The 18,537-nt window shown below is 37.1% G+C and overlaps 1 protein-coding gene across 5 annotated transcripts in view; it reads right to left on the bottom strand.

Moving 5' to 3' along the window:
* LRRIQ1 (leucine rich repeats and IQ motif containing 1) overlaps positions 1 to 18,537 on the bottom strand; it is a 225,845-nt gene that overhangs the window by 169,859 nt on the left and 37,449 nt on the right. For 3 of the 5 annotated variants that reach the window (XM_059886782.1, XM_059886783.1, XM_059886784.1), the window contains exon 11: positions 458 to 484. In XM_059886782.1, coding sequence (XP_059742765.1) covers positions 458 to 484 — 27 coding nt within the window. 5 annotated transcript variants of the gene reach the window in all.

Here is an 18,537-nt window from a genome sequence, read left to right as displayed (position 1 = left end):
GGCCTCAAAGGAACCATTTTTCCAGATTAAAGTTTTACTAAAATACCAGAGACAGAAGCTGCATGAATAAGGAAACAAAAACAATTATATGCTTTTACACATTAACAACACACTTATTTTCATTTTTACCCAATAGTCAACAAAGAAAATATATCGATTTACACCTATTTTCTTTCTTTCTGTTCTAATGCCTGGAAAAACATTTACACATAGTCAGTGCTCAATATATTTGCTCATTAATAAACTTATTAGTGAATAAATCTTAAAATTATATGTTTCAGCATAAGAGTTTATAATATGGTATAGTAAAACAGTAATAACCTTAAATTATACTAAATGCATATTTATGAGAGAGGAAATAGAATGCAACAATTAAAAAATCAGGTATCAGCATAGACAAGTGATTTTCAAATCCTGGCTCTATCACTAAATAATGGTGTGATTTTAGACAACTTACTTAAACTTTGTATTTCAGTTTTCTTATCTGTAAAAAAAAAAAAGATTAAACAGTACCCAACTCATACCACTTATGTGAAAATCAAATGAGTTAATATGTATAAAGTACATAAAATAAATGTCTGGTTGGTAGTAAAAAAAAAAGTTATCTATTACTATATTGATTATACTAAGTTCTATAAAACATCTTGGTCATGAAGCATGAATTTTTAAAATTAATTTAGTTTTAAAATGTTTCTGCTAGAAAGTCAATAAAATACAACATATTTTTGGAGGATAAAAGAAAACAAATTATAATTTACAAATCACCTATTTTTCATTTGTGTTGGCTCTTCATTTAAAAAAAATAACTCAAAACATGAAAGATTCCCCACAGATGAGTTTTATCAGCTTTAATGATCACTGTGGCAACATTTATTTAAGAAAAGTTTCTTTCATTTTTTTCTCAACATTACTTATAGAAACAAAATCTTACCAATTTTGCCGAAATTTTCTTAATGGGAAATTTCAGGTAAAAGAAAGCATGAAATACAATGATGGTAACAAGCCTTAAAACCCAGAGGGATGGTATGGGGAGGGAGGAGAGAGGAGGGTTCAGGATGGGGAACACATGTATACCTGTGGCGGATTCATTTTGATATTTGGCAAAACTAATACAATTTGTAAAGTTTAAAAATAGAATAAAATTTAAAAAAAATTTAAACTGAAGTCCACCTAAATTAAAGTGAGTTATAAAAGATAAAGATTCATGTAACTTTAAGGAAAAAACATAAAACTTTATTCAGAATTAAAAAGTATAATAAAATCTCTTTTCCCATTAAAATAAATCTGTCTTTAAAATAATCAATCTAAAGTTAATTTAAAGAGCTTAAAGCAATTATTTTGCGCATTCAAGGTGTGCAAAATAATCCAGATCAAAAAAGTAATCATTAAACTACTATGAAATTTATATGACCATGTATACCCAACATAGTAGTTTATTTTTTGCTACATTTGACCAGAAAATAATCTGTACCTCAATATGTAACATATCTTAAGGATATAATTTTGAATTATATTTGAGACTAATATTTCAGATATGATTAACAATTAGAAACTTTCATTTCCATAATCACAGCAACAACATACTTAAACAAAGTGTTAACTTCATTACTATTTATAGAAGTAAATTTTAAACTTTTACTTTGAAAAAGTATAGTTCACATTATGTTTCTATTTCTACAATTAACTACTTCAACTAGAATGGAAAATATTTACCAACAAATGATTTCAAATGAACTGCCTTAAAGAGAATAACAGAGTTACTATTTTGATTCACTAAATGCAAATAAAGTCAAATAAAACTGTACAATATTTTCTAATAAAAAGATTAATTAGAACTTATATCACATATTAACTAGTGTAATAATTATAGCTTAGTTAGAATTAGGAACAAATTAAACTCGAAAATACAAGTGTAGAATATGCGGTATTGCTTCCAATTTTATTTCACCTCCTTAAGAAATATTATAGTATGGAATGGTGACTTATTAACTTATAAACACAAATCTATCTTTGTGCCCCTTCATAAGAGTTCTTGGCATCAATATATCATTGAAAGACAAAATCTATGCTTTTCACTTAGCTCAACCAGAATCTCCATAAGCAGTTCCTGAAGATGAAAAACAGACTCCAACTGGTTCAGAAAATCTACTTTCTCCTGTATACTCTTCTCACACTCCATAAATACAGCATTTCATGGTACCCAACAGACAGCAAAGATGTCTTTTACCTTGTTTGCTCAAGTGTACTACACAGAGATACCTCAGGTACATCAATTAATACTATGGCAGTTTTCACATAAATCTTGCAGATATCCTATCCCAGGAAATTCACTGACTACAAAAAATCCCATACAGAACTGCTGGCAATGAAAATGAAGTGAATGGAAGTTCAAGCATTTCTTCTTACAAACAACCTTTTTCTTTCTCTCAAACTTGCTTTAGTGCTTGCCAATAAAGTAACATACATTATCAGTGCACTTGCTTTCATTCCAACAACAACAAAATTATTTCTGTATGCATTTTAAATTAAAATTTTAATATAAAAGTTGTATCAAAAGTATCAGTATTTCCATATGGGAGAAGTCATGAATGGTCCCAAAGTAGGCAGCATGGACACATAGGCAAATAAACATATTAAAAAGCAATATACACTACATTTTAAAAATTGTGTCTTGAAATGTTTGCAAAACAAAAGCTTGCCTTGTGAAAACAACTATATGTTTCCCTTATTAAACAACAAAAGGGGGAGTTGATGGTAACTGATTAGATTCAATTCTCCCTAAATCTCTGCCAGAAACTCATAAAGTGCAGCAAAGAAATCAAAATACTCACAACCTATCCTTTCATTGCAAGTGGGAGACAAAGAAATCACAAGTTAAATTTTTTTCTAAGTAGGATAATAAGTATCTGGGATCAACACAATCCAGGCTGAATTCACACTTTTACAAAGGAAATCCTGGGAGGTGGTCCTAAGATGGCAGAAGAATAGGACGGGGAGACCACTTTCTCCCCCACAAATTCATCAAAAGAACATTTAAACGCTGAGTAAATGCCACAAAACAACTTCTGAATGCAGGCAGATGACATCAGGCACCCAGAAAAGCAGCCCAGTGTCTTCAAAAGGAGGTAGGAAAAAAATATAAAAGACAAAAAAAGAGACAAAAGAGGTAGGGACAGAGCTCTGTCCCAGGAAGGGAGTCTTAAAAAGAGTTGTTTCCAAACACCAGGAAACAACTCTCACTGCGGAGTCTGTGGCGAGCCTTGGAACCACAGAGGGCAACATAACTGGGAGGAAAAATAAATAAATAATTAAAACCCACAGATTACATGCCCAACAGTAACTCCCCCAGTGGAGAAGCAGCGCAGATGCCTGTACCCGCCACTAGCAAGCGGGGGCTGGGCACGGAGGCGCGGGCTGCATTGCTTAGAGTAAGGACAGGGCCTGAATGCCCCGAGGGCAATCTGAGGGAACTAACTTGGGCTAGCAAACCAGACTGTGGGATAGCTACCAGGTGAAAAGCCCTAACCTAAGACACCGCCAGACCTGCGCACAGAACAATGGACTGAACAGAACTAGCCGGCTGCAGACCATCCCCCTCCGGTGACAGGCAGCCAGAGCCGGAAGGGGGCAATTGCAGCCCCAGAGAGACATTATCTACCAAAATGCAAGCAGGCTTCTTTGCTAACTAAGACTTCTTGGGGTTCTGGACAGTCATCATCCGCCTGAGAAGGTGCGCCGGTTGTACACCCAGAAAACCGAGCAGCAGGGACAAGAGAGGAGGTAAGTCACAGTGACCGCGCTCACCAAACACCTCATCACCTGAGCTGCTCGGACTTGGGAAAGGCACAAAACGCAGGCGCAACCGAGTCTGCGTCTCTGAGGACTACCCGAGTGCCTGAACCTGAGCGGCTTAGACCTGGGAGGTGCATGCAGCCCAGGGCTGGCCTCAGATGGTTCCCAGGGCTGGCCTCAGATGGTTCCCAGTGGAGCAACCTAGAGCCTGAGCAGTCTGGGCAGGGAGGGCACGCGCGCCGTGAGCAGGGGCAGGCCCAGTGTGGCTGGGACACTGCGAGCACATGCCAGTGTTATTTGTTTGCAGTGACCCTCCCTCCCACAGCGCGAATAAACAAGTGAGCCTAAAAAAAGTGTCTACCACCGCCCCCCTTGTGTCAGGGTGGAAATCAGACACAGAAGAGACCAGCAAATAGAAGAAGCTAAAACAGAGGGAACCACCTTGGAAGTGACAGGTGCAATAGATTAAAACCCTGTCATTAGTACCAACTATATAGGAAGGGGCCTATAGACCTTGAGAAATATAAGCCAGACCTATCCGGAACTATCATAATCATATTCGGAACTATCCGAAAATGAACTGAACCCACCTTGCCCACAACAACACCAGAGAAAGTCCTATATATATTTTTACTATTTTTATGATCATTCTTTTTTTTTTGAACTTTTTTAAATTTTTAAGTTCTCTATTACTCCTTAATTTTCATTTTTATAACCTACTATTACTTTTCAAAAAAAAGACCCTATTTTTTAAAGCAAACTTCATATATATATTTTTTTTTTAAATAATTTTTGTGACTTTTTTCTTCTTCTTCTTTTCTTTAATGTTGTATTTTTGAAAATCCAACCTCTACTCTAGATTTTTAATCTTTGCTTTTTGGTATTTGTTATCAATTTTGTACCTTTAAGAACCCAATCTTCAGTACCCATTTTTACTTGGGAGTGAGATTACTGGCTTGACTGCTCTCTCCTCCTTTGGATTGTCCTTTTTCTCCACCAGGTCACCTCTGTATCCTCCCTCCCCCTTCTCTTCTCTACCCAACTCTATGAATCTCTGTGTGTTCCAGACGGTGGAGAACACTTAGGGAACTGATTACTGGCTGGATCTGTCTCCTTTTCATTCCCCCCTTTTATCCTCCTGGCCACCTTTGTCTCCTTCCTCCCTCTTCTCTTCTCTGTATAACTCTGTGAGCATCTTTGAGTGGTCCAGACTGTGGAGCACACATAAGGAAGTGATTACTGGCTAGCTTGCTCTCTCCTCTTTTGATTCCACCTCATTTCATTTGGGTCACCTCTAACTCCCTCCTCCCTCTTCTCTTTTCCATGTAACTCTGTGAACCTCTCTGTGTGTCCCTCGCTGTGGAGAAACTTTTCATCTTTAACCTAGATGTTTTATCAACTGTGCTATATAGAAGGAGAAGTCTTGAGACTACTATAAAAATAAGACTGAAAACCAGAAGCAGGAGGCTTAAGTCCAAATTCTGAGAACATCAGAGAACTCCTGACTCCAGGGAACATTAATTGATAGGAGCTCATCAAACACCTGCATACCTACACTGAAACCAAGCACCACCCAAGGGCCAATAAGTCCCAGAGCAAGACATACCACGCAAATTCTCCAGCAACACAGGAACACAGCCCTGAGCTTCAATACGCAGGCTGCCCAAGTTACTCCAAAACCATTGACATCTCATAACTCATTACTGGACACTTCATTGCACTCCAAAGAGAAGAAATATAGCTCCACCAGAACACCGACACAAGCTTCCCTAACCAAGAAACCTTGACAGCCACTGATACAACCCCACCCAAAGCGAGGAAACTCCACAACAAAGAGAACTCCACAAACTGCCAGAACACAGAAAGGCCACCCCAAACACAGCAATATAAACAAGATGAAGAGACAGAGGCATACCCAGCAGGTAAAGGAACAGGATAAATGCCCACCAAACCAAACAAAAGAGGAAGAAATAGGGAATCTACCTGATAAAGAATTCCAAATAATGATAGTGAAAATGATCCAAAATCTTGAAATAAAAATGGAATCACAGATAAATGGCCTGGAGACACGGATTGAGAAGATGCAAAAAAAGGTTTAACAAGGACCTAGAAGAAATAAAAAAGAGTCAACATATAATGAATAACGCAATATATGAGATCAAAACCACTCTGGAGGCAACAAAGAGTAGAATAACAGAGGCAGAAGATAGGATTAGTGAAGTAGAAGATAGAATGGTAGAAATAAACGAATCAGAGAGGAAAAAAGAAAAACGAATTAAAAGAAATAAGGACAATCTCAGATACCTCCAGGACAATATTAAACGCTACAACATTCGAATCATAGGAGTCCCAGAAGAAGAAGACAAAAAGAAAGACCATGAGAAAATACTTGAGGAGATAATAGTTGAAAATTTCCCTAAAATGGGGAAGGAAATAATCACCCAAGTCCAAGAAACCCAGAGAGTCCCAAACAGGATAAACCCAAGGCAAAACACCCCAAGACACATATTAATCAAATTAACAAAGATCAAACACAAAGAACACATATTAAAAGCAGCAAGGGAAAAACAACAAATAACACACAAGGGAATTCCCATAAGGATAACAGCTGATCTTTCAATAGAAACTCTTCAGGCCAGGAGGGAATGGCAAGACATACTTAAAGTGATGAAAGAAAATAATCTACAGCCCAGATTACTGTACCCAGCAAGGATCTCATTCAAGTATGAAGGAGAAATCAAAAGCTTTACAGACAAGCAAAAGCTGAGAGAATTCAGCACCACAAAACCAGCTCTCCAACAAATGCTAAAGGAGATTCTCTAGACAGGAAACACAAAAAGGGTGTATAAACTCGAACCCAAAACAATAAAATAAATAGCAAAGGGATCATACTTATCAATAATTACCTTAAACGTAAATGGGTTGAATGCCCCAACCAAAAGACAAAGACTGGCTGAATGGATACAAAAACAAAACCCCTATATGACATTACTTTGCCAACAAAGGTTCGTCTAGTCAAGGCTATGGTTTTTCCAGTGGTCATGTATGGATGCGAGAGTTGGACTGTGAAGAAGGCTGAGCGCTGAAGAATTGATGCTTTTGAACTGTGGTGTTGGAGAAGACTCTTGAGAGTCCCTTGGATTGCAAGGAGATCCAACCAGTCCATTCTGAAGGAGATCAGCCCTGGGATTTCTTTGGAAGGAATGATGCTGAAGCTGAAACTCCAGTACTTTGGCCACCTCATGCGAAGAGCTGACTCATTGGAAAAGACTCTGATGCTGGGAGGGATTGGGGGCAGGAGGAGAAGGGGATGACAGAGGATGAGATGGCTGGATAGCATCACTGACTTGATGGATGTGAGTCTCAGTGAACTCCAGGAGTTGGTGATGGACAGGGAGGCCTGGCATGCTGCGATTCATGGGGTCGCAAAGAGTCAGACATGACTGAGCAACTGATCTGATCTGATCTGATCTGATCTATGTTGTCTACAAGATACCCACCTCAAAACAAGGGACACATACAGACTGAAAGTGAAGGGCTGGAAAAAGATTTTCCATGCAAATAGAGACCAAAAGAAAGCAGGAATAGCAATACTCATATCAGATAAAATAGACTTTAAAACAAAGGCTGTGAAAAGAGACAAAGAAAGACACTACATAATAATCAAAGGATCAATCCAAGAAGAAGATATAACAATTATAAATATATATGCTCCCAACATAGGAGCACCACAATATGTAAGACAAATGCTAACAAGTATGAAAAGGGAAATTAACAATAACACAATATTGTGGGAGACTTTAATACCCCACTCACACCTATGGATAGATCAACTAAACAGAAAATTAACAAGGAAACACAAACTTTAAATGATACAATAGACCAGTTAGACCTAATTGATATCTATAGGACATTTCACCCCCAACAATGAATTTCACCTTTTTTCTCAAGTGCACACAGAACCTTCTCCAGTATAGACCACATCCTGGGCATAAATCTAGCCTTGGTAAATTCAAAAAAACTGAAATCATTCCAAGCATCTTTTTTGACCACAATGCAGTTAAGATTAGATCTCAATTACAGGAGCTGCTGCTGCTGCTGCTACGTCGCTTCAGTCGTGTCTGACTCTGTGCGACCCCATAGATGGCAGCCCACCAGGCTCCCCCGTCCCTGGGATTCTCCAGGCAAGAACACTGGAGTGGGTTGCCATTTCCTTCTCCAATGCATGAAAGTGAGCAGTGAAAGTGAAGTCGCTCAGTCGTGTCTGATTCTTAGCGACCCCACGGACTGCAGCCTACCAGGCTCCTCCATCCATGGGATTTTCCAGGCAAGAGTACTGGAGTGGGGTGCCATTGCCTTCTCCGCAATTACAGGAGAAAAACTATTAAATATTCCAACATATGGAGGCTGAACAACATGCTGCTGAATAACCAACAAATCACAGAAGAAATCAAAAAAGAAATCAAAATATGCATAGAAACGAATGAAAATGAAAACACAACAACCCAAAACCTGTGGGACACTGTAAAAGCAGTGCTAAGGGGAAAGTTCATAGCAATACAGGCATACCTTAAGAAACAAGAAAAAAGTCAAATAAATAACCTAACTCTACACCTAAAGCAACTAGAAAAGGAAGAAATGAAGAACCCCAGGGTTAGTAGAAGGAAAGAAATCTTAAAAATTAGGGCAGAAATAAATGCAAAAGAAACAAAAGAGACCATAGCAAACATCAACAAAGCCAAAAGCTGGTTCTTTGAAAGGATAAATAAAATGGACAAACCATTAGCCAGACTCATCAAGAAACAAAGGGAGAAAAATCAAATCAATAAAATTAGAAATGAAAATGGAGAGATCACAACAGACAACACAGAAATACAAAGGATCATAAGAGACTACTATCAGCAATTGTATGCCAATAAAATGGACAACTTGAAAAAAATGGACAAATTCTTAGAAAAGTACAACTTTCCAAAGCTGAACCAGGAAGAAATAGAAAATCTTAACAGACCCATCACAAGCATGGAAATTGAAACTGTAATCAGAAATCTTCCAGCAAACAAAAGCCCAGGTCCAGACGGCTTCACAGTTGAATTCTACAAAAAATTTAGAGAAGAGCTAACACCTATCCTACTCAAACTCTTCAAGAAAATTGCAGAGGAAGGTAAACTTCCAAACTCATTGGAAATTTTTAAGATTTCTTTCCTTATACTAACCCTGGGGTTCTTCATTTCTTCCTTTTCTAGTTGCTTTAGGTGTAGAGTTAGGTTATTTATTTGACTTTTTTCTTGTTTCTTGAGGTATGCCTGTACTGCTATGAACTTTCCCCTTAGCACTGCTTTTACAGTGTCCCACAGGTTTTGGGTTGTTGTGTTTTCATTTTCATTCGTTTCTATGCATATTTTGATTTCTTTTTTGATTTCTTCTATGATTTGTTGGTTATTCAGCAGCGTGTTGTTCAGCCTCCATATGTTGGAATATTCAATAGTTTTTCTCCTGTAATTGAGATCTAATCTTACTGCATCACCCTAATACCAAAGCCTGACAAAGATGCCACAAAAGAAGAAAACTACAGGCCAAAATCACTGATGAACATAGATGCAAAAATCCTTAACAAAATTCTAGCAATCAGAATCCAACAGCACATTAAAAAGATCATACACCATGACCAAGTGGGCTTTATCCCAGGGATGCAAGGATTCTTCCATATCTGCAAATCAATCAATGTAATACACCACGTTAACAAATTGAAAAATAAAAGCCATATGATTATCTCAATAGATGCAGAGAAAGCCTTTGACAAAATTCAACATCCATTTATGATAAAAACTCTCCAGAAAGCAGGAATGGAAGGAACGTACCTCAACATGATAAAAGCTATATATGACAAACCCACAGCAAACATTATCCTCAATGGTGAAAAATTGAAAGCATTTCCCCTAAAGTCAGGAACAAGACAAGGGTGCCCACTTTAACCACTACTATTCAACATAGTTTTGGAAGTTGTGGCCACAGCAATCAGAGCAGAAAAAGAAATAAAAGGAATCCAAATTGGAAAAGAAGAAGTAAAACTCTCACTGTTTGCAGATGACATGATCCTCTACATAGAAAACCCTGAAGACTCTACCAGAAAATTACTAGAGCTAATCAATGAATATACTAAAGTTGCAGGGTATAAATCAACACACAGAAATCCCTTGCATTCCTATACACTAACAATGAGAAAATAGAAATAGAAATTAAGGTAACAATTCCATTCACTATTGCAACGAAAAGAATAAAATACTTAGGAATATATCTACCTAAAGAAACTAAAGACCTATATATAGAAAAGTATAAAACACTGGTGAAAGAAATCAAAGAGGACACTAATAGATGGAGAAATATACCATGTTCATGGATTGGAAGAATCAATATAGTGAAAATGAGTATACTACCCAAAGCAATCTACAGATTCAATGCAATCCCTATCAAGCTACCAAAGGTATTTTTCACAGAGCTAGAACAAATAATTTCACAATTTGTATGGAAATACAAAAAACCTCGAATAGCCAAAGCAATCTTGAGAAAGAAGAATGGAACTGGAGGAATCAACCTGCCTGACTTCAGGCTCTACTACAAAGCCACAGTCATCAAGACAGTATGGTACTGGCACAAAGATAGAAATATAGATCAATGGAACAAAATAGAAAGCCCAGAAATAAATCCATGCACCTATGGACACCTTATTTTGACAAAGGAGGCAAGAATATACAATGGATTAAAGACAATCTCTTTAACAAGTGGTGCTGGGAAAACTGGTCAATCACTTGTAAAAGAATGAAACTAGAACACTTTCTAACACCATACACAAAAATAAACTCAAAATGGATTAAAGATCTAAACATAAGATCAGAAACTATAAAACTCCTAGAGGAGAACATAGGCAAAACACTCTCTGACATAAATCACAGCAGGATCCTCTATGCCCCACCATCCAGAATATTGGAAATAAAAGCAAAAATAAACAAATGGGACCTAATTAAAATTAAAAGCTTCTGCACAACAAAGGAAACTATAAACAAGGTGAAAAGACAGCCTTTAGAATGGGAGAAAATAATAGCAAATGAAGCAACTGACAAACAACTAATCTCAAAAATATACAAGCAACTCCTGCAGCTCAATTCCAGAAAAATAAATGACCCAATCAAAAAATGGGCCAAAGAACTAAATAGACATTTCTCCAAAGAAGACATACAGATGGCTAACAAACACATGAAAAGATGCTCAACATCACTCATTATCAGAGAAATGCAAATCAAATCCACAATTAGGTACCATTCATGCCAGTCAGAATGGCTGCTATCCAAAAGTCTATAAGCAATAAATGCTGGAGAGGGTGTGGAGAAAAGGGAACCCTCTTACACTGTTGGTGGGAATGCAAACTAGTACAGCCACTATGGAGAACAGTGTGGAGATTCCTTAAAAAACTGGAAATAGAACTGCCTTATGACCCACCAATCCCACTGCTGGGCATACAGACCAAGGAAAACAGAATTGAAAGAGACATGTGTACCCCAATGCTCATCACAGCACTGTTTATAATAGCCAGGACACGGAAGCAACCTAGATGTCCATCGGCAGACGAATGGATAAGAAAGCAGTGGTACATATACACAATGGAGTATTACTCAGCCATTAAAAAGAACACATTTGAATCAGTTCTAATGAGGTGGATGAAACTGGAGCCGATTATACAGAGTGAAGTAAGCCAGAGAGAAAAACTCCAATACAGTATACTAACGCATATATATGGAATTTAGAAATATGGTAACGATAACCCTGTATGTGAGACAGCAAAAGAGACACAGATGTATAGAACAGTCTTTTGGACTCTGTGGAAGAGGGAGAGGGTGGGATGATTTGGGAGCATGGCACTGAAACATGTATAATATCATATAAGAAACGAATCACCAGTCCAGGTTTGATGCAGGATATTGGATGCTTGAGGCTGGTGCACTGGGACAACCCAGAGGGATGGTACGGGGAGGGAAGTATGAGGAGGGTTCAGGATGGGGAACACGTGTACACTTGTGGTGGATTCATATCGATGTATGGCAAAACCAATACAATATTGTGAAGTAATTTGCCTCCAATTAAAATAAATAAATTTAAGTAAAAAAAAAAATATATATATATATATATATATAAAAGAAAGGAAATCCTACAGAAACTGAAAGGATAAGTAAGAAATAAAGGTGTCCTGGGGTGGAAGAACCCATTTACTACCAGCAAAGCCTCCCTTGAGAAAGACAGAGATTCACCCTGAGTGGGCTCAGTACCAAAACAAAGCATATGAATTAAATTAATTAATAAGTCCAAACAGCCACAGTGTATAAGAGAGAAACATTTAAGCTCAGATCAGTAAATAAAATCCCAATCCATGCTGAATACAAGTACATACCTAAAACAAAGTAACTCAGAAAGGTTTAAAACTTTTTTTTTTTTTTAGATTAGGCAAATACAAACAAAATGAAACCTATCTGATAAGGTAGAATTCAGTCACCAAAGTATTAGAGAGAGAAAGAAGGGAACTTATACTTTTCAAGGCTAAAATCCACAATAAATATAACACAGATAAGAGTGTCTGTGTAACTGCATGGAGCAATGTTCATCAAGCAGAAACCAAAGCATGTAAATAAAGAAGTAGGCTCATTAAGAATACGTTTAGGGCTTCCCTGGGGGCTCAGTGACAGAACCCGCCTGACAATGAAGGAGGTATGGGTTCCATCCCTGATCCACCTGCAAGTTCCCATATGTCACGGAGCAACTAAGCCCATGCACCACAACTACCGAGCCTGAGCGCCAGAGCCGAGGAGCCGCAGCTACAGACCCCGCACACCCGCACTAAGGAGCAGCTCCTGCTCGTTGCATCTAGAGAAAGCCCACGCACAGCAAGGATGGCCCAGCACAGACAAAAATAAATTAATTAAAAAAAATTTTTTTAAGATACATTTAAACTAGCTCAACTCCTTCAGTCCAAGGTGAATCAAGTAGACATAGAAAACCAAAAATAGAAGAGCACTAATGTAGAGCTAAAAGACGAAAATATATACTCTATATTCCAACAACAAAAATCCCTTCAAGTACACATGAAACATTCCTGAAAATTAACCACATATTAGAAAAACACAAGTTTCAAAAAGCAGATATAAGAACAAAAATAATTCTCCGACTATAATGCAATAAAACTAGAAAAAAAATGACAACAAAAATGGCCTTTCCATATGGAAATTTAAATTTTTAGGTAAAAGATAAAACACTTCATTAAATTATAGAACAAATGAAAATATCCATATATCAGGAATTGCAGAATAAATACTGCTCTGAGGAAAATTTATAGACTTAAGTACTTATGTCAACAAGAGTAAAAAATGAAAAAGCATAATTGAATTGTATATTTAACTTAAAAATTGAAAAGAAAAACATAATAAACAGAAGAAAAACAAACAAAAAAAAAATCCCACCAAACCCCCAGTAGTAACATGAATTAGCAGGAGGGCAAAATGGTACAACCTATAACCCATATAAAGTGTATCTGGCACTGTGTTCCTAGATTAAAGATGTCCTTTGTCCCCAAAAGTATATACATCAGGAAATTAACCGAAGATATATCTGATAAAGTATGAAATGACATAGGTATCAGGTTAAGCATTGTAGCAGTGTGGAAGATTGTAACCATGCATTGTCCGTCAACCAGAGATGAGTGGAATAGACTGTGGTCAATGCACACAATCGAATACTATCAACCCATGGAAAAAGAACACTATGAATTAATTGTCTATATGTTATTAAATGAAAAAGAGCAAGATAAAGAATAGTATTTAAAATATTCTATATTTTGTGAAAGAAAGGATTATCATATACACATATTTTCTTATATATATATCTATGTATGTATATTTATAAACACATATTATATATGTGATACACATGTATTATTATACATATATATCTATATACAAAAAAGCAGATGGGAGAACAGAGTGAAAAGAACAAGCATGAAAGCACAACCTCTTTGAGGTTTTAAATGTAGTTTGACTCTAGAAACATATAGCTGCTTTACATCTCAAAAGTAAAATTGAATTAAATGGGAAAAGTGAAGCAATTATATTTCAAATTCATAACATAATCACAAGGATAAAATACTCCAAGTAAGCATACCATTTGGGTAACAAAGTACAAGGGCCAAAAGAAGTGCAAAAAAATCTCAAAATTAATGTAGTAGCTTTCCTTTAAATTCTTCTCAATGTTTCTAATATTGGCACTATTGTTTCAAAGCTATTATATATGTATTATGATATATAGCAAATAGTTATGTTAGTGTTGGTATCAACCAAGGACTATAGTGGAACAGAAAAGGAACACAGCTATAAAGTTCAAAAAGTAAATCTGAATTGGAGATATCAATATTTTCTGTCTTTACTCAAATTCACAGGACAGGACACTTTGAGCGTCAAACAGTATAATAAGAACACAAACTGAAATATTCTGTACTATAAATTTATATAAGTTCATAAGAATACTAAGAAAGAGAGAAAGCAGCGAGAGAGAGAAAACAAGTGCCAAAACAATGCAAAAAAATAAAACAAACAAAAAAAAATCACTTGGAAGCACTGAAAGTAACAAGGACTAATAAGACCTTATTGTATAGTTTGTTAATATAAAGATAGGCATGTCTTTCTGCATGTCTTCCTGTCTTTCGTCTACAAATGATTCCAAGGTAACCAAATAGTTACTAAATAAATTATTCCAGCTTTAAAAATGTGGAAGGAAAGCTCAAATTAGAAAACTCACTTTTGTATTCCCCGTTGCATTAATAATTGATTCAGGCCACAATAATCAATAAGTGAAAGCATCAGACACAAGCTTGTTGGGTGGGGAACCGTATAATGGAGCATCCAGGCTATTACTAGCATGCCCAATATGTAATTGTAGCATCATTAAAAGCGAATAAACACTGTATGACTTCTGATGTCAGGCATTATGAAGCACAAATGAAAAATTCCTGCCAAAAAATGACTAAATTTTAATTAAATTAAGCCTGTTAACTAGCTTTCAATAACAGGAAATGAAACATTTACATGCATAGTGAAACAATTTTAATACACTAAAAAGAAGTAAATGGATAAACCCCAAATAGGTCATATTAATAAAGGTTTATGGAAATTGCCCAGACTGTACAGGGCAATTAATAAAGGTTTGCAAAAAATCAACAGTATGGACAAAGAAAAGTGGAAGGACTGCAAGAGATTAAAGAGAACTTCCAGTCACCCATGTGAATGTTATATGTGGTCATTGGGTTATGAGTCAAACAAACCCTGATAATATTAAGAAAATAAAGAAACTTGCATCATGGATTATTACTTGAAAGAGGAATCATTATTAATTTTATTAGGTGACACAATGCATTGTAGTTAAGGAGGGACTGTATTATTTTTAAAAATCTCCTAAGGTATGAAAGGATGAAGCTCTCTGATTTGGGGATTTGTTTTAAAAAAGAAGAAGAAGAAAAACAAATAGTAATGATGTACCAAATGTTGAATATGGTACATGGAATCTCCATGTATTTATTTTGTAAATGTTTGAAATTTTCAACAAGAAAAAAAAGAAAGAAAAAAAATATAAGCAAACAAATAAAATTAGTATTTAGAAGGCCTAAGTAGAATCAGTCCTAAACACAGAGAGTAGGCTTACTGCTCCTTCATTTGCTCCAATCCCATGCCCTGATAATTGAGTCCATATCACATTTCCTAACAAATGTAGGTTAGAGAAGGTAGAAAGAATGTACCTTTTAGGGGTACAGTATTTTAAGCCATTAGTAGTATACCAAAGTAATATTTTTATCTAATTCAGAATTTTTTGAAAATTATTGATTAACCATTATTTAAGGCTAGATTATATTTAACCATTATATTACTCAATATGCCAACAAATTTGGAAAGCTCAGCAGTGGCAACAAGTCTGGAAAAGGTCAGTTTTCATTCCAATCTCAAAGAAGGGCAATGCCAAAGAACATTCATTCAGACACAACTGCACTCATTTCACATGCTAGCAAAGTAATGTTCAAAATTCTTCAAGCTAGGCTTCAACACTGTGTGAACCAAGAACTTCCAGATTTACAAGCTGTATTTAGAAAAGGCAGAGGAACCAGAAATCAAACTGCCAACATCTACTGGATCATAGAAAAAGCAATATTGTTCCAGAAAAACATCTGCTTCTGCTTGACCATAGTAAAGACTTTGACTGTGTGGGTCACAACAAACTGGAAAATTCTTAAAGAGATGGGAATACCAGACTACCTTACCTTCCTGTGAAACCTGTACACAAGTCAAGAATCAATAGTTAGAACTGGACATGGAAAAATGGACTGGTTCCAAATTGGGAAAGGAGTATGTCAAGGTGGTATATTGTCAACCTGCTTATTTAACTTGTATGCAAAGTGAAAGTGAAAGTCGCTCAGTCGAGTCCGATTCTTTGTGACCCCATGGACTATACACACTCCATGCAATTCTCCAGGCCAGAATACTGGAGTGGGTAGCCTTTCCCTTCTCCAGGGGATCTTCGCAACCCAGGTATCCCTCACTGCAGGTGGATTCTAAGCTGAGCCAAAAGGGAAACCTAACAAAACTGGAGTGGGTAGTCTTTCCCTTCACCAGGAGATCTTCCCAACCCAGGTGTCGAACCCAGGTCTCCCTCACTGCAGGCAGATTTCTGAGCTAAGCCACAAGGGAAACCCAACAAAACTGGAGTAGGTAGCCTATCCCTTCTCCAGCAGATCTTCCCAACCCAGGTATCAAACCAGGGTCTCCTGTATTGCAGGCAGATTCTTTACCAACTGAGCTACCAGGGAAGCCTATATGCAGAGTACATCATATGAAATGCCAGGCTGAATGAAGCACAAGCTGTAATCAACATTGCTGGGGAAAATATCAATAATCTCAGATATGCAGATGACACTACCCTTATGGCAGAAAATGAAGAGGAACTAAAGAATCTCTTGATGAAGGTGAAAAGGGAGAGTGAAAAAGCTGACTTGAAACTTAACGTTCAAAAAACTAAGATAATGCCATCCGGTCCCATCACTTTATGGCAAATAGATGGGGAAACAATAGAAACAGTAACAGACATTATTTTCTTGGGCTCCAAAATCACTGCGGATAGTGACTGCAGCCATGAAATTAAACAACGCTGGCTCCTTGGAAGAAAAGCTATGACAAATCTAGACAGTGTATTAAAAAGCAGAGACATTACTCTGTCAACAAAAAGATCCATATGGCCAAAGCTATGTGTTTTTCCAGTAGTCATGTACAGATGTGAGAATTGGACCAAAAAGAAGGCTGAATGCCAAAGAATCAATGCTTTCCAACTGAGGCACTGGAGAAGACTCTTGAGAGTCCCTTGGACTGCAAGGATATCAAACCAGTCAATCCTAAAGGAAATCAACCCTGAATATTCACTGGAAGGACTGAAGCTGAAGCTGAAGCTCCAATACTCTGGTCACTGATGTGAAGAGCCAACTCATTGGAAAAGACCCTAATGCTGGGAAAGACTGAGAACAGGAAGAGAAGGAGGCAACAGAGGACGAGATGGTTAGATGGCATCACCGACTCAATGGACATGAGTTTGAGCAAACTGCGGGAGATAGTGAAGGACAGGGAAGCCAGGCAGACTGTAGTCCATGGTGTCGCAAAGAGTCAGATATGACTGACTGACTGGACAACAAGCCCTTATCAAGTCCCTTGAGAATCTCAAAGCTACAATAGAAAATAAAAATAAAACACAATAACAACAAAAACCCAGAGAATTTTAAGCCAAACATGAGTGAAAAACATTAGAGTTTTATTTTAGACTTACCCCACTGAAAATGTATAGAAGTGAGTAGAAGCTGAATTTCAGGTGGCAGAAAAGAGAGGTTGAGTAGTAAGACATGAGAAGTGAGAGCAAGAACAGAACAGTCTTTCACAAGACTTAACAACAAGGGGAAAGAGAGATGAGGCAGTGGCAGAAATGAATGGCAACAGGAAAAATCTGACATGAGGAAGGCGATAAATGATGGAGGAATATACCAGAGGAGAATGACAGGGACACTTATGGAAAACAGGAGGGCTGATCTTAAATAAGAAAAAGCATGTCCAGATAGCGAGCAAGAACCTACTGGATAGCACATGGAACTCTGCTCAGTGTTGTGCAGTGCCCTGGATGGGAGGGGAGTTTGGGGGGAGAATGGATACATGTGTATGTGTATGGCTGGGTCCCTTCTCTGTTCACAACATTGTTTGTTAATTGGCAAAATACCCCAATGCAAAATTTAAAAAAAAAATTTTAATTTTAAACTTTATAAAAGTTATCCCACATAGGTCCCAAAACAAGAAAAACACCTAAAAATAAAAGAATTTTCATCACAGAATTTTATGGATTACAAAGAATAAGGGTGGAAACTGCTATTGATACAGAGCTATATAGATACTGGAAAAATGCATAGCTTTGACTATACAGACCTTTGTTGGCAAAGTAATGTCTCATAATGACAGATGGAGGGACAAAGGCAATGAGGGAGATTCAAATAGACAAGTTCTTTCTTTTTATGTGGTAGTAGCCTTATCTAAAGAAGGAAGGGCTTCTAGGTGGCTCAATGGTAAATAATCTGCCTGCTATTGCAGGAGACAGGAGTTCATGCAGGAGACATGCTTGGGAAGATCCCCTGAA

The sequence above is a fragment of the Bos taurus genome, chromosome 5 (assembly GCF_002263795.3).
Source record: "Bos taurus isolate L1 Dominette 01449 registration number 42190680 breed Hereford chromosome 5, ARS-UCD2.0, whole genome shotgun sequence".
Classification (NCBI taxonomy): domain Eukaryota; kingdom Metazoa; phylum Chordata; class Mammalia; order Artiodactyla; family Bovidae; genus Bos; species Bos taurus.
This window is presented reverse-complemented; position numbering and strand designations above follow the sequence as displayed.